The 27,427-nt window shown below is 44.0% G+C and overlaps 1 protein-coding gene across 5 annotated transcripts; it reads left to right on the top strand.

The window, feature by feature from the left end:
* Positions 1-1,510: 1,510 nt before the first annotated feature.
* On the top strand, positions 1,511-23,735 carry Lhx9 (LIM homeobox 9). Of its 5 annotated transcripts, none has more exons than XM_021169588.2 (8): positions 1,511-1,587; positions 1,849-1,957; positions 2,217-2,288; positions 7,604-7,722; positions 9,474-9,676; positions 10,890-11,245; positions 16,663-16,865; positions 20,913-21,621. In XM_021169588.2, the coding sequence occupies exons 3-8, from the start codon at positions 2,261-2,263 to the stop codon at positions 20,967-20,969; spliced, it is 966 nt and encodes a 321-aa protein (XP_021025247.1). In that variant the 5' UTR covers positions 1,511-1,587; positions 1,849-1,957; positions 2,217-2,260; the 3' UTR covers positions 20,970-21,621. The 5 variants fall into 5 exon arrangements, with proteins under 5 accessions (XP_021025247.1, XP_021025239.1, XP_029328402.1 ...); XM_021169580.2 differs by lacking the exon at positions 20,913-21,621 and adding an exon at positions 17,975-18,232; XM_029472542.1 differs by lacking the exons at positions 1,511-1,587; positions 1,849-1,957; positions 20,913-21,621 and adding an exon at positions 17,975-18,232 and having other exon boundaries at positions 2,173-2,288.
* Positions 23,736-27,427: the final 3,692 nt, after the last annotated feature.

The raw sequence follows: 27,427 nt of genomic DNA, 5'->3' as shown, positions 1-27,427 counted from the left end.
GCTTGTTGTTTGTTTGTTGGCCAGGAGAGTTCTCCCCCCCCCCCTCTCTCTCCCCCCCCCCCCCCCCCCCCCCGCCGTGTGCCCTGTGCGGGTGTGTGTGTGTGTGTGTGTGTGTGTGTCTTTATCAAATACCCGAAAAGATTACCCAAAGAAATTAAAAGGCACTGCATAGGACAGAACTCCAGAACATCTAAGAGTTCCCATAGCTCGTTCAATGATTAGCATAAAAGCTAAACCCAAGAGCCTTGTTCCCTCCGCGAGGGTACAATATTAAAAATAAGCTGAATAGCCCAGGGTGATCCTGGGAAAGTCTGGTTGGCCGAAGATACTAGTTCACGAAGTCCAGTGGAACCCGAGGCTCAGTCCCTAGGGCTCCGAGAGACTTTCCGCAGCGTTGGATGTCGAGTGAGCACCCTTTGGGGGCTGGGGGATGGAGGGCTCGGATTCACTATTCCTCAGCTGCCCCTTAAAGCCCCCGAACTGTGGAGAGCTTGTGGGACTGTCTGGCTTCCACTCCCCCCCTCACCCCCAATTCCGTGGTTTTTGCTGGTGGCTTCAAGGCACACGAATACCTTTAGCTCATCCAGTCCTTGGTCCGTGCCAAGTCAAGGAGCCGCTAAGACTGCGAGGCTTTGGGGAGCAGACGGGTGGGGGAGGGCGGCGCCGGAGCTGACCGGCGTTCCGGAGCTGCCAATCTCTTTGCTCACACCTCCTTCCCCACAGGCGCGGGAGCCCAGGCTAATCCCCCGCCTCCCCATCTCCGACTGCGAGGGGTGCCCTGGGTGTGGAGTGGGGTAAATAATTGGCCAGAGGTCTGGCTTCAGAGTCTCCTCCACTTCTCAGAGGCTCGTGGGAACTCGGGGCTACGCAGTCCTAGCGGAACCTGAGACCAGGTAACAGGGGCCTCGTTCGGTCCCGGGTCCCAAAGCATCTCCGCGATAGCCGTCTACGCGGCTCTTGAGTGTAGGTTTCCTTCTAGAAGGTTAATTTCAGCCCTTGCTCAAGGACTCAAGAGGGACATGTGTTTTGGGCTCCCTCGCGGACCGGTCTCCCATCCAGAGCAGAATGCTCTCCAACTTGCTGGGTTTCTAATGCCCGGCTACGGAGCACCAACGCTGAGTGAAGGATAAGGAAAGGAAGGCGGGGATGGTGTATGAGCAATCAATAGCTTAGCCCATTTTCCCCAGGAGCTACCCCCATTCACCGTCTATGTAACAGGCACCAGCTGGCGGCAGCATCTTTTAGGTACCAGCTTCAGCAAGGCAAAGGCAGGCTAGGGGTCCGGGAGTCCAGTGTGCACTGCGGGGCTCCAGCTCCCCTCGCACCCCCCACCCCGGCTGCGCCCAAGCCTCGGGATGCTCGTGGCTTTATGAGGTTCCCTTGCCGCCAAGTCTTCCATTAACACCTCCTTGGATTATTGAGAGGTTGGCAGGGCTGAGCGTGGCCTCAGAACGGGTGTCGGGGCACTGGCCGGAGGCTGAGCCCTCTGCTATCCCCACCTCCCACTCCACCCCCACCCCTCTTTTTCCGATTTGAGAAAGCATAAACAGAAAATAAAAGACAGGTGGAGGAGGCTGAAGGTCAGAGGTGAGAGATTCAGGTCAATACTGGGAAGAGAAGGGAGGAGCGGAAGGAGGGAAGGAGGGAGAGAGGGAGGAAAGAAGGGAGGGAGGGAGGGAGGAAAGAAGGGAGGGAGAGAGGGAGGAAAGAAGGGAGGGAGGGAGGGAGGGAGAGAGAGAGAGAGAGAGAGAGAGAGAGAGAGAGAGAGAGAGAGAGAGAGAGAGAGAGAGAGAGAGAGAGAGAGAGCGCTTAAGTTCATTCACTGGCTTATTTATTTGATTAACCGAGTGAGGAGACGTGGGGACTGGCCCACACCCCTGACCACCACCTCTGGCCACCTCCTCTCCAAAAACCAAATTCTTGAGAAGAACAGCTGACACCAAGAAGAGATATCAAGGTAACATCCCGTTATGTTGTAGTGGGGAGTGCTTTTCTGTCTCCCCACCCCCACCCCCGGGATGGGGAGGCGGGGAGAGGCGCTTCGAGTCCGGGGCGTCCCCGGAGCTCTGGATGGGAAACTCAGCTAGGCAATAAGCGCCTGGGTCCCCGAATCTTAGCAGACAAGAGGTTGAGTCGGGCCCAACCAAGGGGAGAAGGTTCTCGGGCGCCCGGGCGGTAATGTCTAGCGGACACACCAGATTTTCTTTTTCTAACAGCACAACCGCATTTCACTGCGCGATCCACCCCTCTTGCCGAAAGAATGCTGAACGGCACCACTCTAGAGGCAGGTGAGTTTGTTCCAGCTTCCGCAGTATTTTCCTTGCCAATGTTTTCTTGGGCGTATGTTCATGGTAAGTAGGGGAGGGGGGCGGTGCGGGGGGGTGGGAGAGAGAGAGAGAGAGAGAGAGAGAGAGAGAGAGAGAGAGAGAGAGAGGGAGATTTTGTGCGTGTCCCAGTATGTGCGTCCATAAGCATGTCTTCATTGAGTAAAAGAACCGTATGTATTTGTCTTAAAATTAAGCTGTGTTTTGGAAGCTAGAAAAGATTTTGGCTTCCCAGAAACTGGCCCCCTCCCCCCACCCAACGTTTGGCTCTTTTCTTCTATGCCATTGACTTTCTTTGGAGTCTAGGGTCAGAACTCTAGGCAGAGGTCAGGATATCATTGGGCCTGAAGAAAGCGCAGTCACCAGGGAAGTGTGACCCTGTGTGGAGCTGCAGGATGTCTCCTTGCAGGAAGCAACTACCTTGTAGGGCTTGAACAGCAACTTATTTTATTAACATTTTGCTTGGTTGTTCATTTCTAATCCATCGTCCTGCGTAGACTTTCCTGTCCGTTTTGGGGGGCTCTGAGGGCACAGCAAGTCACAGGTAAAAGAGCTTCAAGTTTCAGAAGCGCCCATAGTTTAGACCTTTGTTGGGGGTAGAGGTGGGGTCAGGATTCAAGAACACAGATTTGAAGATAGCAAGCAGTTGTCATGGGCCTTTGTGGTCGCAGGTGTTCGTGCACTAGCAGGGCATAGACTTGCTTGTCCCTAACCCGGTGTTAGACATCTGTCCCAGAGAACAGCCGGCAACAGTGTGAGTGCAGCAGCTGAGCTGCCTGCCTGCCTGGAGTAGCATCTCCCAGGATCCTGCAGCCCCAAATCTGAGGGCTCACTTGCATGTCTAGAGAAAAAGCTTTACTCATAAGACGGAATCCGAGGGAGGCGGTCTGTGATGCAGAAGCAGACTGGACCCCGCCAGTACCGTTCGGGGAAGGTTTACTCATAGAAAGCTGTCCAGAGAAAGGTTTGGGGACTTGATGGCCAAAAAGGGAGCAGCCCTGTCTTCAAAGCCCAGTTGGCACCACCAATGGAAACAGGGCTCCTAGCTTCACCTCTGACTTTGCTTGGCTGTTTAGATACCCCCACATGCCAGAACCTAGACAAGATCTCCAAAACCTTGCCTTCCCAACCAACAGTAGTCTTAGGATCTGAAGGAAAGGAAATATACCTTCTTATGGCCAAACATGCAAGCATTGGATCAGTGTTAACAAAATTCAGGTCAAGAGACACCAAGTCTCTTACAGCTAAATGATGAGTGTTTGCTGGGGTTATTTTCCTCTCTGAAGACTAAAGCCAAGCAGTTATTGGAGCAAACCAGGATATCTCTACTTTTCCTCTTCTAGCCACCCCCGCCCCACTCAAGAGTCATAAGCCAGGAGGACCTTTTCCTAGGTGGGACTGCCTGAGCCCAGACAATGGCCCTTCATCCTTTCTTCCTATGCCCTTCTAGAGACGCTGTCATCTGGTACACTAAATACAAACACTTCTAATTTCATTTGAATCCAAATTTCCACTTTACTTAAAGTTCTAACAATAGCTGTATGGATAGCCACAGAGCAGAAAAGAGCAGAGTATCTTTCTTATTCTGGGGGGAAGGGGGGCAGTGCCAGGTCAGGAATCTGTCCCACTACCTCTAATGATACTTTGGGTTTGGAAAGAGGACTCCAGATCTCGTGTCGAACGCAGGCCATGCAGTCCCCACAAAGGCACCTGTCTCTGGAATTGAACTTCTACTGTTCTAGTTTCTGTGGAACATGTGCCACCCATTCAGCCCGGAGTTGGGAGGAAGAGAAACACTTCCCGCGTGAAAGGAGTGTTTTTACCTAGCAAAGATGCCAAGATGCCCTCCTTATTAAGATCACGGAGAACACTTGAAGTGAAGAAGAGGAGGTGAGATGTGCTCTTCACCAGTCTCCTAGGGCTCCTAGACAAAAAGGTAGCGTACTGTGAGGGACACGCCCACTTCTCAGGCCTTCTCACCTCCCTACTTTTTGAGGGCTTCCTTTTGAGGAGCTGGAAGAGAAGAGTGGGTTGAACCAATGGGGAGCTATTTTCCCGGAACTAACTAGGACCTCCCAAACTCCACTAGACCCCTGCTTCATTGCCACCTCTCCAAAGATTTCCTGCATTCTCAGAGCAAGAAAACAAAAACAAAAACAAAACACTTGGCTTTTGGCTTCTTTCTGGAAGGGGCCAATCCCTGTTGGCCCTGGAATGTATTCCTGGAGTTTTGTAAGAAAGAACAGTCTTAGGTAGTTTTCAACTAGAAACAGAGGTAAGAGGTACTCTATCCTGCTTCTCCTTACAGACAATTTAAAGATATCTGTAGAGAAAGCAGATTGGATGAATGAAAGAATGAATGAATGAACGCAGGCTTACAAGATATATCTGTGCTTGGCCCAAACTTATGACTTTTTCTGAGAGTTGTTTTTAAGTTTTCCTTCATTTAATTTTAGGGTTTTGTTGTTGTTATTCTTAATTATTATTATTATTTTAATGCTCCTGCTGGACAGAGCAACATCCAACATCCAAGGCCATTTCCAAACGCTTCCATCTGAAAGTGGGGAGTGTTTAGGTAGAGGGGACCCCAGTCCTATATTTATATTGGGCTTCTAGCCCCCTTGGGTTAATTGACTAGTTCCTTGGGTAGACCCCTCCTCTTTCTCCTCCTCCTTGGGCTCTGAGTCAGTTTAACTGCTGTCTTGTAGGAAGGCAATCTGCCCCTTTGTGAGCAGACCTGCTGTCTCTGAAAGGGCCCCTGACCCAGCCCCTCCTTGAGGCCCTTCCTGTGTGCACGTGGGTTTAGAGAGCTCATTGATTTCCATCCAAAGGGGCTAATTACATTACTTACAGTAAATAGCCGTCCTGCTGTCAGGTAGGGCTGCCAAAATGGGGAGGGGGACTTCTCCAGCTTAGTTCACTTGATTGGCTTCATTTTTGTGTGTGAAATTGTGTTTTATGAGCTGTATTCTGGCACCCAGAGGACCCTAAAAGCATTCACTCTGCAAATAACATTATTTTGACCCAGAAGGGGGAAAAGGTGGGGAAATAGTGGAGACTTGAGTTTCAGGAAGAAGCGACCCCAGGAGCCCCAGAAAGTGAAGCTTTGGGACAGGAAGTTAGACTGCAGCACGGGGAGTCGTTTCCTCCTCTTCATTTCTTCTCCGACTCTTCCTTCCCCTTTCATGTCCTTCGCTCTCTCCTTCCTAAGTCCCCCTCTCATTCACACGGTTCCTTTATTCTCTTCTTTCTTCCTTTCCTTCCCTAGCCCCTTTCCCCAGCTTCTTCTCCTCAGCCTTCCTTTCAGATTGGGTTAAAGTTCCACGTGGAGCTGCCTGGCTGGAGGGAGGCGGCGGTGCCGCAGGGTGCTTCTCCAGCTTTCTAGACAGAAGCCCCGTTGCTCGCCCGCAAGCCGGAGAAGTGGTGGTGAAGCCGAGACTGGCGAGCACGCAGAGAGGAGCGGGAGCAGCCAGGCTTTCTTCCCTTTCGGGTTAAGTTCTCGTCGCTGCTCCTGGCATCACGATCCTAGGACTCCCCCACCCCCACCCCGTGGCCGTTTCAGTGAATCCACAATATCAGAGTATTGCGGTATTGTGGACACGTTTTAATGGGTCCAGAGGGAGGGGAAGGGCCGAGCTAACAAGAACAGAGGGCGACAGAACAATACCATCTCTTGTGAGGAGCAGTCTGCCATCCTGCCTGTTAGTTCTCACTTCCCCGCCTCCACCCAGAGTCTCTTTCACACCCTTCTAAGTGTGTGGAACACTAGCGGCTATTGCCTCGCCGTCCTACCCTACTCGGGCGTCTAGCTCACCCAAGATCTGTGCACGGTGATAAATTCCAAAGGGGACTCTAGAATCTCCAAGTTTACCTTCAATTTAGAATTAGGTAAAAGAGTAACCCACTCCACGGTCAAGGTTCTGTTAAGTATACAGGTCTACAAAATCATGTCCTGGCCTGTACACTCGAAAAATTTACTAGAGATTATATATATATATATATATATATATATATATATATATATATATCCAAAAGTATTACTCAGAAAAGTAGGCTCTCCACGCCCTTTTTTCACTTTGGTGGACGTCTCAGAGCCTGGTGGCACCGCCTGCCCTCGGGGAGGTTAGGTAAGCAGACAACTGTCTGAAGAGTGCTTTTAATAAGTAAGTTAAGAAGAGATGGGGAGGAAGGGAGCACACAGTAAAAGTACCGTTTCCGTGGAGTGATTCAAAGTCTGTGGGGTTTTTATACATTTCTGGTGACAGTCTTGTAAAACGGGGATTTAAAAAAGTCTGTAGATGAGAAGGAAACTTAAGGTTTGGAACTGATCTTCTGTGCACTCCTGGCTGGGGTCGGATAAACTAGGATCAAATCCGGGATGCGGACAATAAGGGCTCCTTTACCGCTTTAAAAATATGACTGTTGGAACTCTTGGAAAGATGTATGCTTGAGGGTGTGTGTGTGTGTGCGTGTGTGTGTGTGTGTGTGTGTGTGTGTGTGTGTGTGTGTGTGTGCAGGCGCGCATGTGGGGAGGGGGTAAAGACCCCCTCCTTCTGCCTTTCCCCCCAGTCCCCCACCCCTTTGTAATGTTTGTCCCTGCTTGCCCATCACCAGGGGGTTGAGAGGAGGTATGACAGGTCTTTGTTGTCTGAATAAAAATCCGTGGCAGCTCCAGGGAGAGGACTCCTCCTACTAAATTATCAAAAATGGGCTGGCTTTAGTCTCTTAACAAATTGGACACAGCTCCGGCTGGAGCAGTCCCCAACGCAACCTACAGGCACTGGGAACTTGCAGGCAGCCGGGGACCGCTGAATCTAGCACTTCGTTCTCTTTCTTTGTGTTCAAAACTATTTTTCTTTCTTCCTTAGATTTTGTTTTCCTCCCCCCCCCCCACTTCAACCCCCCTCGGCAGTTGTTTTCCATTAGTAACTCGATCTCTCGCTGCAGTTAGAATCGCCTGCTTTTCCCTCCGTCCGCGTTTGTTTGTTTTCTGCACATCTCCTTCAGGAAAACCCTGGATATCCCCCCCCCTCCGCCCCCTTCCCCGTCGTTCTTTTGCCTCGGTCTTTTCCCTCTCAAGTAGAGCTATTTCTACTCTGTCGTTTTCTTCTTTCCTCTCTTGTCCCTGTCCCCCAACGCGTCTCTACGCTCCTGCTTCGCGGAGCCCTGTGCGGTCGCTTTTGCTTCTTCACTCGAATGAACTGAGAGCCCCAGGCGTGTGTTTATGGAAATAGTGGGGTGCCGAGCCGAAAACAATTCGTGTCCTTTCCGCCCCCCAGCCATGCTCTTCCACGGAATCTCCGGAGGCCACATCCAAGGTATCATGGAGGAGATGGAGCGCAGATCCAAAACTGAGGCCCGTCTGACCAAAGGCACTCAGCTCAACGGACGCGACGCGGTAAGGACCAGCCCCGCGCGGCGCCCGGGAAACTGCGAGTCTCCGGGCCCGCCCAGGTTGGGGATGGCGAGTCCCGGGGACTTTTGCCTAGGGATGCTCGCAAGGTTTTCACGAGAGGCGTGCTTGCTAGGCAAGGTTCCCTTTGCGAATCGAGGTGTCTAAGATGTTGTAGTCCTGAGCTCTCCAGCCTTTGTATAGCAGCTGATCGCGAGCCGACAGGGCAGCGGGCCTTGGAAGGAGCGGGCGTGCTCCCTGCCAACCACAAACTCCAGTCTCCCGCGACCTGGCCGCCAGGCCGGATCCGCTCGCCCCGAGGGCAAGCCTTGGTGCTGGTAATAGGTGACTACTTGCCCGCCTGGCGTCCTTGACAGGCTGGAGCCCTGGGATAGAAGACCAGACCTTCAGAGTAGACCTCAACGCTCTGGTCCGTTTCCCATTCTTCGGAGTTCAGCACCCGAAACCAGAGATTGTTAGGGGCTCTGCACGACAGTTCAGCTACTCTGGTCGTCACAAAATTGCGTTTCTCTTCCTTATGGGGCCAGTGTATTGGATAGTGGGAAATCAAATCAAATAAAATGCGAAGGAGCGGGTCCCTAGTCTAAAAGCAAGAACATGAGCGCTACAACCTCAAGAGATGGAATCTACTATTGCTGTTCCTATTCGTAACAGCAGTTATTATGTCTTCGTGAAAATACTAGTAACCTAAACATGTCCCCCTTCCACGGACCAGAGGGGGGGAAAACTACAGAAGTTTGCGGAGATGATTCCGGGCAAAGAGTGCTGTGTAGACCCTCTGTATAACAGCAAGGACTGTAGCTCAAACTGACCTGAGAGGGCTCTAGACAAGAACAGCGAGGTTTTGGGATAATAGCCCACTATCGCTATTTGTATAATTAATTCAGTGAGAATCCAATGTCTGAGTAAAGGACGAAATTTATCCTTCCCATGCCACCAGAATGTAATAAGGGAAGCCTGGTCTATGTCTGCTAGTCGGAGGAAAGGGTCCAGCGGTGAACGTTTTACTTGTAATGGCTACTTTATTTTAAAAGCGGTAACCACATCCCAACTGTGTTTCTCAGAATGAGTTTTACCGCCTTAGCTAGCTTCACTTGGGACCTAAATCTTAGTTTGGGAATCAAAAATCCAAGATAATTATCTGTGCTGTTTGTGCTGGCTAGAGAAAAGAGCGAGTGTACGGAAAAGAATGGATGGGGTTCTTCTTTCAGGACAGACACTTCGCTTTCTCACCAAGGATAGAGCTAGGGCGACGGCCTTGAGCTGAGAGAACAGCAAGATCTGTTAAGTATGTCCGAATCAGAACGACGGCCAAATTATTCTGCCTATAAAAATTAGAAAAAATAGGAATTGTAGTATTGTTTGTGTATAAAAGATTCACGTACTTCAGAATTCTCGTTCTCAATAACAGTTTGCTATTTTATTTTGTGTATTATTTGCAAGTTACACATTTTTAGCCTTAGTTATTCTCCTTCTGGACCGCCCATCAAAACATCCTGTAGGCTCTCAGCAAGCTCAAGATGTCGAGCTTTTTTTTTTAGGGTCACAGGGCTAGGAGGATCAGGATGCTAGGAAGGGGAACAGAATGTTGAAAATGGGGGGAAGTTGCAAATGTTTCTGTGGTTCTTGTAATGGTGTGCTGTTTTGCGCTGGGGTTACCGTTCTGCCAGGACGTCCCGGGTTGTGCGGCAACGCCCCGAACCCACCTTCAGCCTTGCCTTGTGCTTGTTTCACAGGGTATGCCCCCTCTCAGCCCGGAGAAGCCTGCTCTGTGCGCCGGCTGCGGGGGCAAGATCTCCGACAGGTACTATCTGCTGGCCGTAGACAAACAGTGGCATCTTAGGTGCCTGAAGTGCTGTGAATGTAAGCTGGCTCTGGAATCTGAGCTCACCTGCTTTGCCAAGGACGGTAGCATTTACTGCAAGGAGGATTATTACAGGTACTGCCTCCACCCCCAGCCCCTTCACACACTCCTCTGACCCAATTCACCCGTTAGAACCACTGCGATAGACCCACTGCGGGAATTCGGAGTCCCTTCTCTGTCCCTTTTTTTTTGGCACGTTCAGAATACAGGTGTGTGTGTGTGTGTGTGTGTGTGTGTGTGTGTGTGTGTGTGTGTGTTGTGTTTGTTTTTTGTAAATGAGGGAAATTGCCTTAAAACTGTGTATACTCCATTGGTGAGGATGGGCGAGAAGGATCCCAGGGTGTAGTGAGTTTTATCAGGGTTCTCAGCTCTTCACAGCATCCCCGGGAAAAATCAGGGAGAAGAGGAAATGGACAAGTAGCAGGTGAAGGAGACAATATTTTGTTGTTGTTGTTGTGTTTTGTTGGTCCCCCTCAATATGAATTGGCCAGCTCCCCACTTTTGGCCCAGAAAGCAGCAGCCAGGTGGGTGACAATGGTCCTGTAAATGACTATGAAAAAGTTACAGAGGCCACTGTTCCAGAAATGGCTAGTCAGAACCAGATTGAAAGAAACAAACAAACAAACAAACAAAAAAACCAACCAACCCATCAACCAAACAAACAACCAAGTAAACAAAAAAGCAAAGCAAAGGAAAACAAAAGGAAACAAACAATAAAGAAGAAACAAACATCATCAACAACAAAACAATCGAACAAACCCGACAAAACAAAAATCCCAGCAGGTTGGGAACTGTTTGCGTCTGTGGATGTTATCTAGCTCCTGTCTAAGCAGAAGCAGGAGATGTGCTAAAGGGATAGCTTTTTCTTTGTGGAATTACCATTTTTTGTTTTTTTTTGTTTTGTTTTGTTTTGTTTTCTGGGATTCCAGGCTCTTACATGAAAGAGTGGTACTATTTTGTCATCAGTAAGATCAGCCTCTTTCATTTGGCATTGAAATTTAATATTCTTTCAATAGCTCCGTGAATTGGCCAGTTCGTTTGTTTGCTTAAAAAAAATACATTGAAGCTTAGTTCCAGGTTCTTCGCACTTTAATATAAGGATTCACTAGGACCGGATTCACTAGGACCGGAGGAGGTCACCGAGCAAGGAAAGCTGATATCCAAAGAGGTCCTCAGCCAGAACTCCCTAGCTAGTCTTTGGCCCCTGTAAACTAAGCCCTGGTGCTGCGAATGGGAGATGGATCCTCTTTGTACCAACTGGCTCTCTGATTCTCCTGTTTGCTTCCAGAAGGTTCTCTGTGCAGAGATGTGCCCGCTGCCACCTTGGCATTTCCGCCTCGGAGATGGTCATGCGCGCCCGAGACTCTGTCTACCATCTGAGCTGCTTCACTTGTTCCACTTGCAACAAGACCTTGACCACGGGCGACCATTTCGGGATGAAGGACAGCCTGGTGTACTGCCGCGCACACTTCGAGACCCTCTTGCAAGGGGAATATCCACCTCAGCTGAGCTACACAGAGCTGGCGGCCAAGAGCGGCGGCTTGGCTTTGCCTTACTTCAATGGCACTGGCACGGTGCAGAAGGGGCGGCCCCGGAAGCGGAAGAGCCCAGCTCTGGGAGTGGACATCGTGAATTACAACTCAGGTGGGCCCCTACCTTTACCCACCCCGACAGCTCAGATCTCACACTGCTGGAGGAGGATTTAGCTGGACTTGGTGCTGCTCCAACACCAAGTCACCAAGACAGTGCTTTGACTAACAGGACCCTGTTCTCACCACACCTCTCTCAGTCTAAGGAAGAGAAAGAAGTAAAGGCGATGGAAGGGGAGAGAGGATGGGTTATTGGTTATTGAGCTTGTAGGGGAAAATTTTTTATAACCGTGAGGCCGAAGTGACTTCCCCCAAACAGGCAAAGCCAAATCCTTGTTGCCCATTAGTTAATGAGCCCATTAGTTTCTGGCTCTCAGTTGGAGCAAAACAGCCCGAGGGCAATTCCTTTGTTGGAGCCAAATTATAGATCCTGGAGGAGGTTTTCCTAAATAGTTAATGGGGGAAAAGAAAAGACTTCAGAGCCCAGCTCCACTCTGTCTAGAGGGGGCAGAGGCTGTGGTCACCAGCCCAAAGTTAATCAGCAACACAGTTGGCGAGGGTATTGAAAAAAAATCGGCATCTCTGATCTCAGCAATGAGCAACTATAGGGTGGGACTCACTCTGCACAGCTGAGACAGCTGTGCCTCTGGAGGCTCAGGGTATTCATCTAACCTCTTCACTCCCGGCCTGAGAGATCATCAGGTCATCTAGAACTCAGATAACTAGAAGTATCTCCAATTCAAGTGTCCGCTGGGGTGGCTTAGTGTTACCTCAGGCTGCTTGTCTGTCGTTTGCCAGCCTTCTCCCAATTCAAATCAGAGTACAGGCAACAGTCCCTATAGACTTCCTTGCTTTGGAAGATACACCTATCATTTATCAATCTGCCTCACTCACAAGTGAGGCTACTTATTGTTGATAGCCTGTCCCCACCTCAAATCCTCGAGGTCAGGATGCTGGCAGGCCCTGAAGACCTGAGCTCTTATTCAAAGTAAGCGCAGAGGGCAAGGAAAGGGGCCCAGGAAACACAGATTGGTTTGGGGAAGCCCAAGGAACTTGTCTGTTCTGACTTCCCATGCCCTGGCCCCAACCCATTTGGGTACTCAGCACACAGGGACCTTTGGGCTACTAAAAGTGACAAACTGGCCATGAGTATCACCTTCCAGTTTTCAGTGTCTGGTGTGGCATGTGACTTGTAGCTGGAAGATAGTAGAACAATATCCTATTTAAGTGATCTGCCTGAGGTCCCAGACATTGTGAACATCTGGACTGAGATCCCCACTTGGATTTCCTAGTTCTCAGATGGTCCTAAGCAGGTGTGGTCCCTAAGCTAGGCTGTGTGGGATTCTCTTCCCAATTTAAAGGAATTCATTTTGGGATGGTACAAAGAGAGGGCTTCTCAGAGAAAAGGAACATGTAGCCCAAGGAGGTTGCATCTGTCTCTAGTGAGTTCACATCTGGGCAGCTGCTGGACCAAGGGAAAGGGGCCAACACAGAGGCTAAGGGTAGGTTCCTGTCAGGGCAGTGAGCTCAGCCCAGGGGTTGGCCAAGGGCTTAGTAGCTGTGCCTGGTTGTACCCTGGCCTGGGGACCCTTGCTAAGCTGAGGCAGAGTGCTTTGCCTAGGGTCCAATTGCCCAGGGCACACTCCATATTCTTTGATGCACGACATTCAAGGCAAGACAGGCAGGACACTAATTGTTCTTTATTGATAGAAGATGACATTGAAATTTCCAGCCACTTACTAAGACCTGACCGTGCTACTGAGAAAGAAGAGGAGAGAAGGAGGAACAGAAAGTCGGAGGGGAAGAGAAGGGAGGGAGACAGGGTTTTAAACAACTAGTAGAGAGAGAGAGGACTGTGCCTGCACCCATTGAAATCCAGAGGGTTGGGGATTTCTAGTCAAACTGGGAGCGAGCTGGGCTGTTTGCTTGTTTCATTTAATCTAATTAGCTAAATTCGGTTTTCCCTTGGATCTTACATTATGCTAGACCCAAGAAGCTTTCAGAATAACAGAGTTTAGCTTTACTTGGTTTTTAGTTTTCTGGAGAGGAATAGAGCAGGGGGAAAAAAAAAAGCCTGGCATGGATTCCTAGTTTGCTCCTTAGGGCTCAGTCTTTGAGTAACTTGTCCTGTTTCAGGAGCCCAGGCTGTTTAACCCACCACAGCGTCCCAATATGCATTCTCTTCCCTGGAGACTCCCAGAGGCATGAACAAATAGTGCACATTCCTTTAAGATCAGGTGAAGAGAGTTTGGAGGAATTGGTTTAAAGTAATCTAACCTAAATCACCTCCATTTACAAAACGTGCTTACCATGCAGATGATACCGTGCCACACCGTCCAATGGAGATGGAGCAGGGGGGTGTGGGCCAGCAAGTTTAGAGCACGGTAAAATATAGAACATACAAGTCACCCACATTTTAAGCCCATTCATTTTAGCATGCTCTGGGTTTTCGATGGCCACTTCTGTTGAAATGTAAAGCTACATAAAGAACAGCATTTATGGGATCCAAATAAGTTCATACAATGGGTTTTAAAAAGCACATACATAAAACATGATGAGGATCCAAAGACCATCAGAGAGGCTGGGAGACTTGGCAGACATCAGTTAGTGCTTGCCACAGGGCAAGTACCTTTCTATGAGAATGTTCCTAGTTCAGTTTCTACCTCTTTGAACATATTAATCAGGCTGATATTTTTGGAGGAGGCATAGATCATTTATCTGAGATGTTGGATTGAAGCAAAAGCCCTCCAAAGGTGAAAAGATTAGCCTACACTACACAGGTCCTCCGTGGGTAACTGACCATTAACTTAGAAACTGGATTTTTGCTACTTCTTAAAACCTCCCTCCTGAAGTTCTTGCTTCTAAATGTGCAAGATTCCTCTTGTTAAATTAGCCTGGCACTGACCCCTAGTGGTCTCCCAGGAATTAGTTAATTCTCAGAAGGTTCCAAACTGGCCAGAACAGAAACTCCTTTTAGATAGGTGACCATCTCCCAAGCCAAGGAAGGTAAACTATTTAGCTCCTCTCATTAACTTCAGTAACAACAAATGTGTAGTTGCAGGTGGATATTTGAAGTGATTTAAAGCGTTATTTGCTCTTATAATTCAGGAGTGGGGGAAAGTATTCCTAAAGCTTAGACACAGGGGAAACAATCATTTGCAGATTTCCATAAAGCTTTTGCCATTAAACACAAGCAGCTTGGGATATGATGACTTAAACTGTGTCAGAAATAGATTTCTCTATCCCGTTGGATAATGTAGGGCAAACATAGCCATATGAGAATCATATATTGTAAGAAAGACCTGATACCTGTGTCATACACTGAATTGGTATGTGGCAACAAACCCAATAACATTTTTCTAATACACTCAACTGCTATATCAAGTTTGCAATGAGAAAATCCAAACAGAGAGTACATAGAGAAGCGATGTCCTCAAATCTTATTCTATTTCTCCTTAGATTCATTTTAGTGATGAATAGTGAGATGGTTAGGTTGGGGATATTATTCATTTTTAGGAAGTGTTATCCTGGGAGAGGGGGAATAAGTAAGTGTATTATTTAAACATCAAGTTAATGTCTCTGTGACTATTGATGTGTTGCTCAGGAAAAGTTGCTCACAAAGGCTGGGCCTGCTATCTCATTTGAAGAGGCCTCTGATGAATGGAATGTGCTTCTTTGGCCATTTGCTGAGGGTATGTTTGTAATCTGGCTGTGAAATATGGCTCAGTTTCCTGGAGATAACCTACATTTACAGTCACAAGAAACTGTTTCATCCGTCTGAGGATCTGAAAGTGCAATTGTGCAGACTATTTGAAGTTGACATATCCCCACTGGGATGAAATAGGGTAAAATGTAAAATATGTCCTTTCTGTTATCTCTGGGAACTGTGTTTCCATTCTGACTGGCTTATAAAGAAGCTTAAGCTCAGAGTCTGACAGTATACATCTGACTTGGACACTCCCTCCACCTGATCTGACTTTGTATTAATAAGAGCTTGTAATTTCTTGGTGAACAAGCAGCTCAGACTTGTTGAGTTCACAGCCTTGTTTTTCACTTAGGGAAACCAAAGGAGAGTATGCACAGTCCTTTCTCCCTCAGAGGACTCAGAGACACCTGCTCTTTTGTATAATTGCCCTTCTGTATGTGCCCCCCCCCTTTGTGTCTTAGGACACACAAAAGGTCATAATTTGTTTTATTATATTTGGGATAATTTCTCACTAAACGAGTTTTCTTTTTAAAAGTAGATTTCCTGGCTGTTTACCACAATATACATGCTGCTTTCTGGGCACATATGTGTATATAGACATACTGATTGGCTAGAAAAGTCTGAAAGAAATTCTAACCAGAGCCTGGCAGGCAGGCAACATTGTAAAAAGCAGGACAAGGGTATTGCTGAGAGATGTCTCACTTGTTTCAAGATTTAAACTTTTCCTCCATAAAGACATAATCAGGTTGATTTTCAGTAATTCATCGAAGCACAGGATTGTCAGATATGACAATACATCAGAGAAATAGTTAAAATAAGGGTTTAAAGAACCAAAGGCCACGAATTTGCAAAGGTAAGTCAGTAACTATTGTTTAAATGTTTTCACCTCATGTGCCTGTGCAGAACCAGGAAAGGGATTTAACTGTGAGGAGCTTTTTACATCCCGGGGATGAGAACAACTTTCCCCCGGGTTGAAAGTGTGACTTATTTTGCCCCTGGTGCCAAGGAGGATGTTCCAGGAGCTGAGAGGCTGCTCTCTCTCTCACTGTCAGGCCAGTGAGTGGCATAGCTCACAGCTGACTCACATGCATCCCAGCAGTGAGCTGTGGGGAGTGCTTCAGGCCGGAGTGAACGAGAAGCCTGGGCTCATTTTCCTTCAGAAATATTTATTAGACTAACTCCAAGGGAAAAGTGTTTTCTTCCTGGCATAGCCTAAGCCAACCAGTGATAGCTAACACTCCAAATACAGCGCTCTATGATTCTCTAAGATATTTTTTTTAAAAAGTCATTTTTCTCAATTCTCCTCATTTTCCCAACCATGCACGTTCTTTCTCCTGGTTGAGAAAGCTCTATGAGCACAGGGAAATGGCTTAGGTCATTCTTTGTTTTATTATATTTGGAATATAATATGTGTGCGCTGTAAGATACCTGGGTGAAGATACACATAAACCATCAGAAAAGGGTTTCTCCTCCTCCTCCTCTTCTGATGTTGTTCTTCCTCTTCCTTCCCACCTTTGCTCCAGGGTTTTCTACTGAGTACCAAGCACAGGAAAGGACTTAACTCAGGTTTTCTACTATGTAAGTCAGCTGTGTCCAGGTCGCCCAGGTTAGCTGACTGTAGCCACTGTCTTCTTGTCTAGCCATCACTCACCACTGGGTTGACAGCCTTTTGCTTCATGAAGAAGCTTTGTCACACACCCTGCATCCTTTAAGCCAGTGTAGAAGTTTCCACTGAGCAGTTGCTTGTTCACTCTTTGCTGCAACAGGTTGTAATGAGAACGAGGCAGACCACTTGGACCGGGACCAGCAGCCTTATCCACCTTCACAGAAGACCAAACGGATGCGAACTTCTTTCAAGCACCACCAGCTCCGGACCATGAAATCCTACTTTGCTATCAACCATAACCCAGATGCCAAGGACCTCAAACAGCTTGCTCAAAAAACAGGCCTGACCAAAAGAGTTTTACAGGTAAGCCACATCATTGGCTTTGTTTATATCTCCTCCCTTCCCCCTGACCTTGACTGGTTCTCTTCCCTAATTACTTGGACATGACTATTTCCTACTCTGCTTCCTAGTTGGTTCCTTCCTTAGTTATCTTCCTACAGGGACTTCCTGGAGGGAACTCAGGGATGGATAGACATCCAGGATTCACATTCTCCCTACAGATGCAGAGGTGGGCTCCAAAACCTCATTGCTGTATCCGTGGCGATGACTTTATTTAAACACGTATTGCCTGTAGAGATACCCCCTCCCAGTCGGGTTTAGTGTACTAGTTTCTAAGGATCTATTGTCCCATATCCACAAACTCGGCAGCCCACCCCTATGTTATGACTTTCCGAATTCAAGTGGCCCACCCCTAGCCCTTGAGCAGTCAAAAATAAGGCTAGTATCTCAGTAAGCTGTTAGAGTAGGAATTTTTCCATTTTACCAATTCGTAATTAAAAACCAGGAGTTCTTCCTGGCTTTGAATTGCGTTCCCAGACTTTTGGGAAGATTTATAAAATTACACAGGGTTGCCATTTATAAAATTACACAGACAGCGACCTGCCATCTCCCCCTCCTCAGTGACCAATAGCAGACATTTTCTGCTCTCCTGTGCCTCTCTGGCAGTTTGGGGTCTGTGACTCGGAAGAGTTTTACTGTTTGTACAGAATTTGTCAGGTGACAGACTAGCAAACGGCTTAAACTTTCTGGTGTTCCCTTCAAGTGAGTTCCTTCAAGTTCCTACTTTGACACTTTTATTTAATGACCCCGTTTTTCCCCATTCTTTTGAGGGATGGTGTATTTCCCCCTAGATTCCATGCCTTTGTTTCTTGTAGTATCTCTGTTTCAGCATCAGTTATCCCAAGTGGCACATTTAATTCAGGAATATATAAATTAAGAGAGTATAAATCTATTCTACTACTGGAATTAGTTTATTTTGAAAGAAGTAGAAAGTCCACTTTCTTTCCAAGAAAAAAAAAATATCTAAAAGGAGAAATAGAGGAAAGAAAAGAAAAAGAGAAAAAAAAAAAAAGGAAGAGAGAAAAGAACTTAAAAAAAAATCGATAAAGAAATCAATTGGGATTGGTTTGCAGGTTTGGTTCCAAAACGCACGAGCCAAATTCAGAAGGAACCTTTTGCGGCAGGAGAATGGGGGTGTTGATAAAGCTGACGGCACGTCGCTTCCGGCCCCGCCCTCAGCAGACAGCGGCGCTCTCACTCCACCCGGCACTGCGACCACTTTAACAGACCTGACCAATCCCACTGTCACTGTAGTGACAACTGTGACCTCTAACATGGACAGCCACGAATCCGGAAGTCCCTCACAAACTACCTTAACGAACCTTTTCTAACATTGGTTTTTTTTGGTTTTGTTTTTTTGTTTTTTAAAAGAATTCTTTCTCTTTTTATTATTATTCTAATATTATTATTTTATTATTTACAAGACTTTTTTTCCTTCTTCTAACCCACAAGATATTTGGGGAACAAAATAGCAGCTTGGTGTGTAGCATCTACACCACTTGGCTATGAGTTTACAGTATTGTCGCTTTTAAATGAACAAATTTGGTCCGCAAGATGTATTTGACCTTTTTTCTTTAATTAGTTTTTTTTTTTTTTTTAGTCGGTAAGGGAAGATTTTGAATCATTCTAATAAGTGCCTCTTAAAATTGTATGTTACTTATTTCCAGAATCTCGAAGGGAAAAAAGAATGGTATTACGATGGGCGAATTATATTCCTTTTTCTGTGATCAGGTTATTAATGAACCAGATATTAATTGTTTTTTTAAAATCTTACAATTAAAATGCTTATATTAAAGACATTTTTAAAAATCAAATATATTATTACTGTTTTTTAACTTGAACTACTAATTCAAGTGAAGACTATAATTAAACAAAAACGCTAAAATCAGTTTTAAATAGTAATGATTAACTGGGTGGGCAGTCTGACTCAGGAATGTTACTTCCTGCTGTTAGAGTTGTATAGTCCCCCATCCCAACGCTTTATTGCTTAAAATAAAAAAACCTTAAACTCCCTGAAAATTACACTTAGAATTTGAAATTCTATACTTTTGACCCCCCAAACACACACACACACACACACACACACACACACACAAAGAAAACTCAGCCAGTCTCTGAAACTATTCTTTCTATTTTATCATGATTTTCCTCGAGAAATGGAAATAAGCAAAATACAATTTTTTAAGAAGTAAAAATATTGGCATAATTTAATTAATACTTGATTAATTGGCTTCAGCTGTACCATGATATTGTATCTGGCATTCTACATAACATCTTTTCTTTCTTTCTTTTTCTGTTTTTTTTTTTTTTAAACCAACTTAGTAAACTAATACCAACAATGAGAATTATTTGGTTTTTCTTTATTTTATTTTGGCACAGATTGATTTATGTATAAAATCTTTTTAACATTACAGATGTGAAGTTGTGACTCTTAAGTAGATAAACTCAGAAGCCTTGTGGATGCCAGGCTGACTATATTTCCTAGTTTACAGTTAGCGATTTTTTTTTCTTTTAATTTGAGGTGAAATCTTAATGGTCTGGGCAGTGGTGAATGTTCATCTATCTGCTTCTGTTGTAGTTAAAAAAATAATAAAACAACTAGATTGTGGATTTCCTAAAATAATAATAAAAAAAAAGAAGTCAAGATCTATGTCTTGCTTTAGTGGATTGTTAAGAATAACTTTGCACATACTGTCCACCATTTTGCACCCCTTAAATCTCCTCTGGTGGTCGAAGTGGCTATTTAATAGATTTTAAAGGTGCCCTTCTGGCTGTATAAATGTGTGGTTACATATCGACAGTTCACTGCCCACATTAAAGTGCATTATTGTATCTTTTGCTCAGGGTCTTTAGAAAATTAGCACAGAAAGTAGCTTATTTTTAAAAAAAAAGATGATGATGGAAGAGAAGTTAACACTGTAACAGAAGAAAAGTGTGATCGCCATTATATATTTAGCAAGTGTGGTCATCTTCTATGGAGCTTAAATCTTGACCTTTCGTATTTCTCTTACATTTTGGGCATTTACCACTAACCAGACCAAACAATCTTGGTAAGGCTGAGATCTTACTTACACACTTTTACAGGTAAAATATCGAGACTTATAAATTTTGTTCTTTGACAGGACAATGTATGGTACTACAGATCTACTTTATTAAGTAGACTAATTATAACTCAGTTCTCCTATGTGCCTTACGATATAAATGGAAGTGAGTTTGTGAAAAATCAGGATATATGTGTTGTTTGTTATATTAACTGTTAACCCTTTCCACACCTCGCTAGTTTTGTACTGTTTTACCTCTTATTTCTGAAACTCTTTTTATGGTGTATCCTGTTAGAGGGGACAAACATGTCATAGAAAGCAGTTGTGCACTCTTTCAAAAATAGTTGATAAATTCAATAATCTTATATATTGAGCTTCGTGTTTATAGTACAGTAAGTGATCTAGCAAAATTGTCCATGTTCCTTTGTTTATTGATAAATGCATTGTATAGAAACTATTTCCCCTAAATATTTATGGACCAAACAATTGTGATATATCCTATTAAATTTGTGTGAATAAACCATTTTGAATCTAAGGAGTTTTATTTCCCATCAGTTTTATTTAAGTTTTACTTGCATTAGTTTGTTTTCAATATCTATGTGTAAAAGATAAGAAATAGCAGCTCAATCAAAAATTCAAACAGACAAATAGCTTTTAGGTTTCCATACTTCTGATTCATATCAAATGCACACACCATTGAAGATAAAATCTGATTTAGTCTTGAAATACTGTTAAATATTCATGTTTATAATAAAAGTAATGCCCCACTGATTTGACTCAGTTCAATTTTTAGAATAAAAATAAATGAACAGATCTGTAATTGCATGAAAAGAAACCTTAAATATGATTAAGATTTAATATCAGGTCTATTGAGCACAAGTGGATATTTGTAAATCTAAATAGAAATTGCAGACCCCTAAAAGCCAAGTTGCTCTGTAGTTAATAAATTGTCACTATGATTTTTTTTCAGGGAGAACAAATCTTGGGGCATTACAGCCAAACATCCCGACGTTTGAAAATTCCCTAAAGTATTTAAAGAAGGGGAAAAGTTTGATCGGAAATCCACTGCAGTGAAGACAAAGACACTATTAGGTTATGATAATCATACATTTAAAAGTTTATGAACCAAAAGAGAGAGAGAGAGAGAGAGAGAGAGAGAGAGAGAGAGAAAGAGAGAGTGAGACTTAAGTGTCATTTATTGAATGTTAAGAAAACCTGTTCTTTATGATGTCTGACACAAATGAGGGCTTAGCCTCATGTGGTTTAACAAAAGAGCGAGATAAACCATATCTAAACCAGAGCAAGCTGGCAGTAATATGCCCTCCCCACATTTGGAGAAAATTATTACTGAAACAATTCCACACATTTGTTGAGCACAATAGCTGTAAAATAAAGTCCAAAAGCATCCATTTCATCTGCTTGCTAATGTGTATCAATCCTACCTGTTAATGGCATTTTCCAATTGTAAATTCAGAGAATAACTTTTAACTCATTAATGAGAGACTAGGGACCAAGCCCAGTAATTTTAGTATTATTGTCTATACTTCCTTTCTAAACAGAAGGCTCTGCATGCACTTTTGCATGTAACACCTCTAGTGTACACCTCTGTAATGATGACTTTGCTGTTTCCTGTATGATAAATAGCTTTCATTAATAAACATTTTATTTGATGCAAACATAGTTAACTTTATGTTAAGCACATATTGTTGAAATTAATTTTGAGCACTGTCTCAAAGAGGCAGGGCAGTACACTTGTAGCTTGTTATGCCCAGGGGGGAAAAATCCAGACTAGAGAATGAGGTGAAGTTATTTTTTTTTTAACTTTTTATGGCTTTTTTTCACTTATTATATTTAGTTTATACATGGATGAAAATGAAATAGCAAGCCCAAATGACAACAAAAATAAACATCAGAATAAATTATTATGTGAAATTTCAGCAAGCATTTTTAGTTCTAGGGTAACATTTATAGATTCTCTGTGAGTTTACATGTTCACTATGCAATGAGCAAATTTATTGAAGCATACAAGTATATTTTGAGCTTTGACATTTTGTTCTTTGTATAGTTCAGGGTGCACAAGGCATCAGAAACAAGGGACCAATGGGAAAGAAGAGCAAATATTTAGGGATGAGGCTTTTTCTCACTGTTAGAGGGAATACTTGAAGAAAGAAGTTTTGTAAAGCTACTCTTATGTAGCTGTATATCCAAAGCACATGTTAAACAAGTTAGCATGTAGAATACTTGCCAGAAAAAATTTCCTTATGAAATTTTTATTACATACAAAATAAACCCTATGTAAAGGATGTAAGTTTTACGAATGACAGACATTAAAAAACAAAACAAAACTCACTTGTATTTATTCTCAGAATTGTGAACGTTTTCCCAAACACTTTGATTTCCTGAATGCTAAACAAGGGGAGGAAAAAGTTCCAAGGACAGGTGCCAACTTCCTAACAGTCTCCCAGAACGCACCATGACAAGTGGACTACTTTGAGTGATCATGGAGCATGTTGGTTTTTGTCAGTCCCTTGGGTGCTCAGACCTCGTCGGACTCTCTCTCATGGCACTAGCAACCTGAATGGATTTTTCCAATACATTTTCAGTCAGTGTTGAAATCATGGTTCTGGAAGCTCTGCCTTCTTTTCCTGATCTGTCACCTAGAGGGTGGTTTCATTTTGAAATATTTTGGAAGTTTGCCTGGTTTTGCAGACTTTTAACTATTTGTCTGGTATGTGAAGTGCGGGAAGAGACCAAAGAGAGAGAGGGAGAGAGAAAACGAAGCTGAAATTAGACATCTGAAAAAAATAATACAAATTTGAAACAGGCACATTTTTTTAAAGGAGAGGAAAAGAACACTAATTATGTGCTAGGGAAGAGGAAAAAGCACGTGAAACAGACTTGGAAGGTCCAACACACTTTCCTATCATGTACAGCAGTCTTCAGTCTGGGCAACTGCAAATTTATTGTTTGGCATGGAAGACTGAGGACGTTTTAGATGGGTGCAGGGCACCAGATTTTATAGTTTCTACCTCCCCAATGCCTAGACAAGTCTAACTTCTGGCAAATTGATCCTAGGCACACAAACTCTTACCGACAGTATCTGTGAACTTTGGTTGACTATCACTGTAATATTGACTTACATAGTAGGTAGGCTTTTGATACTTCAAATAGGGCAAAACTTCGTAACAGAGAAACCAAAGCACTCAAGTCTTAAAGCCTTGGTGATTTTCATGACCTAAAATGTTAATAGCTTTACTTAGCCAAACCCCAGTGGACTTTGCTGTACAGTTTTCAGAGTGAAAGCCTCTTTTATTAGCCACACATAAGATAGCATCATTTTTCTAGAGCAGTATGCCTGCAGAGAACACTGGGGTGTGAAGCATTGGAAGCAGGAAGTGCTGGGACAGAACCACAGCCTTCTATCATTGTAGGCCTTTAAGGAAACACAAAAGATAATGCTGTTGTTATAAGAATATAAAGTTTTGGGTAGAGTTTTCTTATTTCATTTTCAACTGTTTTACTAGCACAGTAGCTTTGCTTGTAGGAAGATTATGAACTGTCACGGAGATCCAAGATCTTTTATCCTGTATGGTCAGTAGACATCAGGAGACAGTAAGAACACTGGGGTTTAGTCTAGATTAAAGAAGTACTGCTGCATTTTCTTTGACACCGTGCATATAGAGAAGGTCTGTATTGGCCTGTGGGTGAATCTGTTTTCTATTTCTAATGGGAAGTCGATTCTGAAGACTGAAAGGAAAGTAACACTAAAACACCAAAAGTCTGATGTACAATTCTTTGCTCTACAGGCGATGTCAAAAAATTGGAATGTCAAAAAATTGGAACTGAATCTCTTTAGCTTTTGCTCTTGATTTTTAGGTGTTTTTTTGTTTTGTTTTGGTTTGGTTTGGTTTTGTTTTTTTTTTTGTCATGCCTTTTTTGTCTTTGTAATATTTCTCAAGTTAATATGATTTCCTTTATCTTCAAAATAAAATCCCAAGTTAAAATATTCTTTTTAATACCTTCTGGGAACATTCCCATTTTATTTTGCTGAATTTCATAGCAAAAAGAACAAGTTCAGAACTGTGCATGATGCTCAAGGAAATCCCTGAATAGAATGTAAGCAGGGATATAATTGCCAGGATTCATTTCCTTGTTAACTGTGTTGCAAAATAGATGTTTCAACCAGACAGCACCTCCTGCTCGATACATTTCTCTGTGAACAGTAACAAAAAGGTTAACCACCCCAAACATGTATCCCATTGGCAAGTTTCTCTTCTCTTAGGTTGTTGATTTTTGCTTCTCCATATTACATTTTATCTTGTGCTGAAATGTCAAGAGACAAGGATAAAGATGCAGGCATCAGCCCTGGGTAGAAAGTTCTGGTGTCGGTTTCTGTGTCCCTTCAGCTCACTTGTTAGAACCATCAGGAGTGTTTCTTTCCTTTGGACTTTTCTGTTTACACCATGCATGATCTCAGAAATTACTCTGAAGAGTACCTGGATACCTTTTATGGTTATTTGAAATAAAATTTGCTACAAAGAAGATACTCTGGCCTCTGTTATTTCATGTTATGTATGAATCCATTTTTATACTGTTACATAAAATGAGAAACCATTAACCTTGAGGCTATTTATGTTATTTATGACAAATAGACAAAAATAAAGAAATTCAAAGGTGAGATTGCATTTACTTTATCATTATTATTTTTCTCCTTTTCCTTTTCCAAAGGAGCAAAACCTATGAAGAGCTCTCAGCTTTGACTTTGACATTCAGTGGTTTGACTTGAAGTCTATCACTTCTAGTTAGATTTGTTACACAGTAGACTTTAATTCTGTAAAATGAATAAGCACCCAGGTATTTCAGGATTTCAAGCAGTTGTTTGAATTCAGCTAGCAAGAATAGTTTCTTAAAAGAAAAATGGTGGGAAATTATTTCAAATGTAATATTCATAACATTTTACCTGAACTAGAGACTGTAGACAGTGTTTAAAGAGCTGCAAAAAATGTTATGAAGTCAATAAGTAAATGATGGTATGCATTCCTCTATACCAAGAACTGGTATAGCTTACTCTATAAAACATGATCACAGAATTGCCTTAGCTTTCTGTATGCACATTTGGAAACTGCAATGACGAAGATATGGATATATTTCCGATGGTTCTGGTTATTATATATTCAATTTTTTTCTCTTAAATTCAACAGTATTAACCTGTTGTGTGCATCTGTATGTGTTGAATACTTTCTTTCTAACACCTTTTAAAACCAGTTATTAATTAAATGCAAATCAAACAGGTAAGTAATGGCAATTATTTGATTTGGGTACACTGATAAGCCTACTTATCATTAAGTAGTTTGTGGTCGAGTTCCCTTACACAGCTGCCGACAGTAATTTTCTCGTCCCGTATAGGTTACTTCCTTCCTTCAGCTTGGCTATAACATTTCTTTTTATTGGAATTGCTGTCTTGAACTATTATATTCAAGTGACCAAATATGCTACTATATTCAATTTGACCAATGTATGCATTTTAATGTAAGCAACAAAAGGAATTATATTTTTTGGAAGGAATGGCTTTAATTGACTTTTTCTATTATGGAGGGCAGCAGAAATAAAAGTTATATCACATTGCCAATAGAATATTTTGATTCAAAAATTAGCATTAATGATATTTAAAGTGTTTAGAATTCAATGAGTTCATGATTAGATGGAAACATTATTAAATTTATTGACTTGCTTATTCACTAAGGCATGGTAAATGTGCATACTATGCAAGAGAGCTAGACCCTGAGGCCAACAAAGAAGCAGTTCACACATATGCAACTCTCCTAGTGTGAATCCCTATCACACAATGGATTATTAGCCACTTGATATGAACAATGGTAGGGTTTTTTTCTTGACTATTTTATACTGGACTATATCACCAACCAAACTCTTACTATGGATCTTACTTTTTTTTTTAAACAACTTTCTTTTTGACTTTGTAAATTTCACATCATGCACCTCACTCCTGCTTATCTCCCTATCCCTTCATATCTGCCATTACAGCCTCTCCCCACAAAGGAAAATAAAATAATATACAATAAAAACAAATCTTGTGGAAGCTGTAGTGTGTCACAGTGTGCTACACAGTAACAGTATACTCTATGCTTCACACATCTTTATTTGCAAATGCATTGACCTATTTCCAGGCCTCTGGCTTCTGCTACACTATCGGACCCTCACTGGGACTCCTCTCAGACATCCCGTTTTACCCTGTGTCATGGAGATCCTGCAGCTTTGGATCTGTAGGACTGGCCCTTTCATGAACTTCAGCAGATCATAGATGGGGGTAGATGTAAGGGTGGGCCAACTCAAAGTCCTAGATCTGGGCCTGGAAGTAGCTACAGGGTGAGCTCTCCAGCACTGCCCCAGCTGGCCCACCCAATGCTGCAGCTGGCAAAAGGGCAGGGTTAGCTCTCCTGATCTCACGGTTGGCCAGTTCTACTGTGCCGCCCAGGTGCTGTGACCATTCTCCTGAGTGCTGCAACTGGTGAGGGGTGGGGCCAGCCCTTTCACTTTTCATGACCTTGGGGCCAGCTCATCTGGTTGCTCTGCAGGCAGCAGGAAAGGTATCTCTCTCTTTCCCACATCAACTCCCAGCAGACAGACAAGGGGCGGGGTCAGCTCTCCTGATCGTGGTGGTTGATGAGAGCTTCAGACCGCAGTCCAGACCACGGATATCTCTATGTTCTTTTGGTGGTAACACAGGCCTGGGACATCAACACAGACTCCAGCTACCATAGGATCAGACATGACTCCCAGCAGCATGGCCTGGGTTTCCCCATGGCCTCAGGTGGCAGTACAGGCCACTCAGATCAGCATGTCCCCGGACAGCAGCATAGCCCTCAAATATCCACAGGGCAGCCCAGACCATGGACAAATGGCTTGGCTTTTGGTGGTAACTCAGACCACAGGCATCAGCAGAAGCCCGGCTGGACACAGATGTGGACCTTGGTGGCAGCACAGACCACAGACACCACTGTGGTCTCAGGTTGTGCAGGCCCCGCATTTCCGCCTGTTCCTCACTGGCGCTGACTCCCCAGTTCCACCTTTCAGCATAGTGTACAAACCACTTGGTTTCACTTTCCTCTTCCATATCTCCACTGTATGCATACTTCATTTTCCCCATCTCTCCATCATACATTTGTTCTCTGTAGTGGTACCTGCAGGGGGTGCTTAAATGTCTTTCTTCAGGCCAACCCAGCCAGCATGGAGTCAGTGTGGTTGGACTGGATTTGACTTTATTTATTTATTTCTCAGATATGGATAAACTCAGAGAATCATTCTCTTTGCTAGAAGGTGCCTTACTAGATTGGTTCAAATTTCTTCCTTCCTCCTTCCCTCCCTCCCTTCTGTCCTTCTTTCCTCCCTTCCTCCCTCTCTCCTTTCCTCCCCAACCTTTTTCTTTCTTTCTGAGACAAGGTCTCAGGTATCCCAGGCTGGCCTCTA

The sequence above is a fragment of the Mus caroli genome, chromosome 1 (assembly GCF_900094665.2).
Source record: "Mus caroli chromosome 1, CAROLI_EIJ_v1.1, whole genome shotgun sequence".
NCBI lineage: Eukaryota > Metazoa > Chordata > Mammalia > Rodentia > Muridae > Mus > Mus caroli.
Note: the sequence above shows the minus strand (reverse complement) of the source record. Positions and strands in the feature narration are given on the sequence as shown.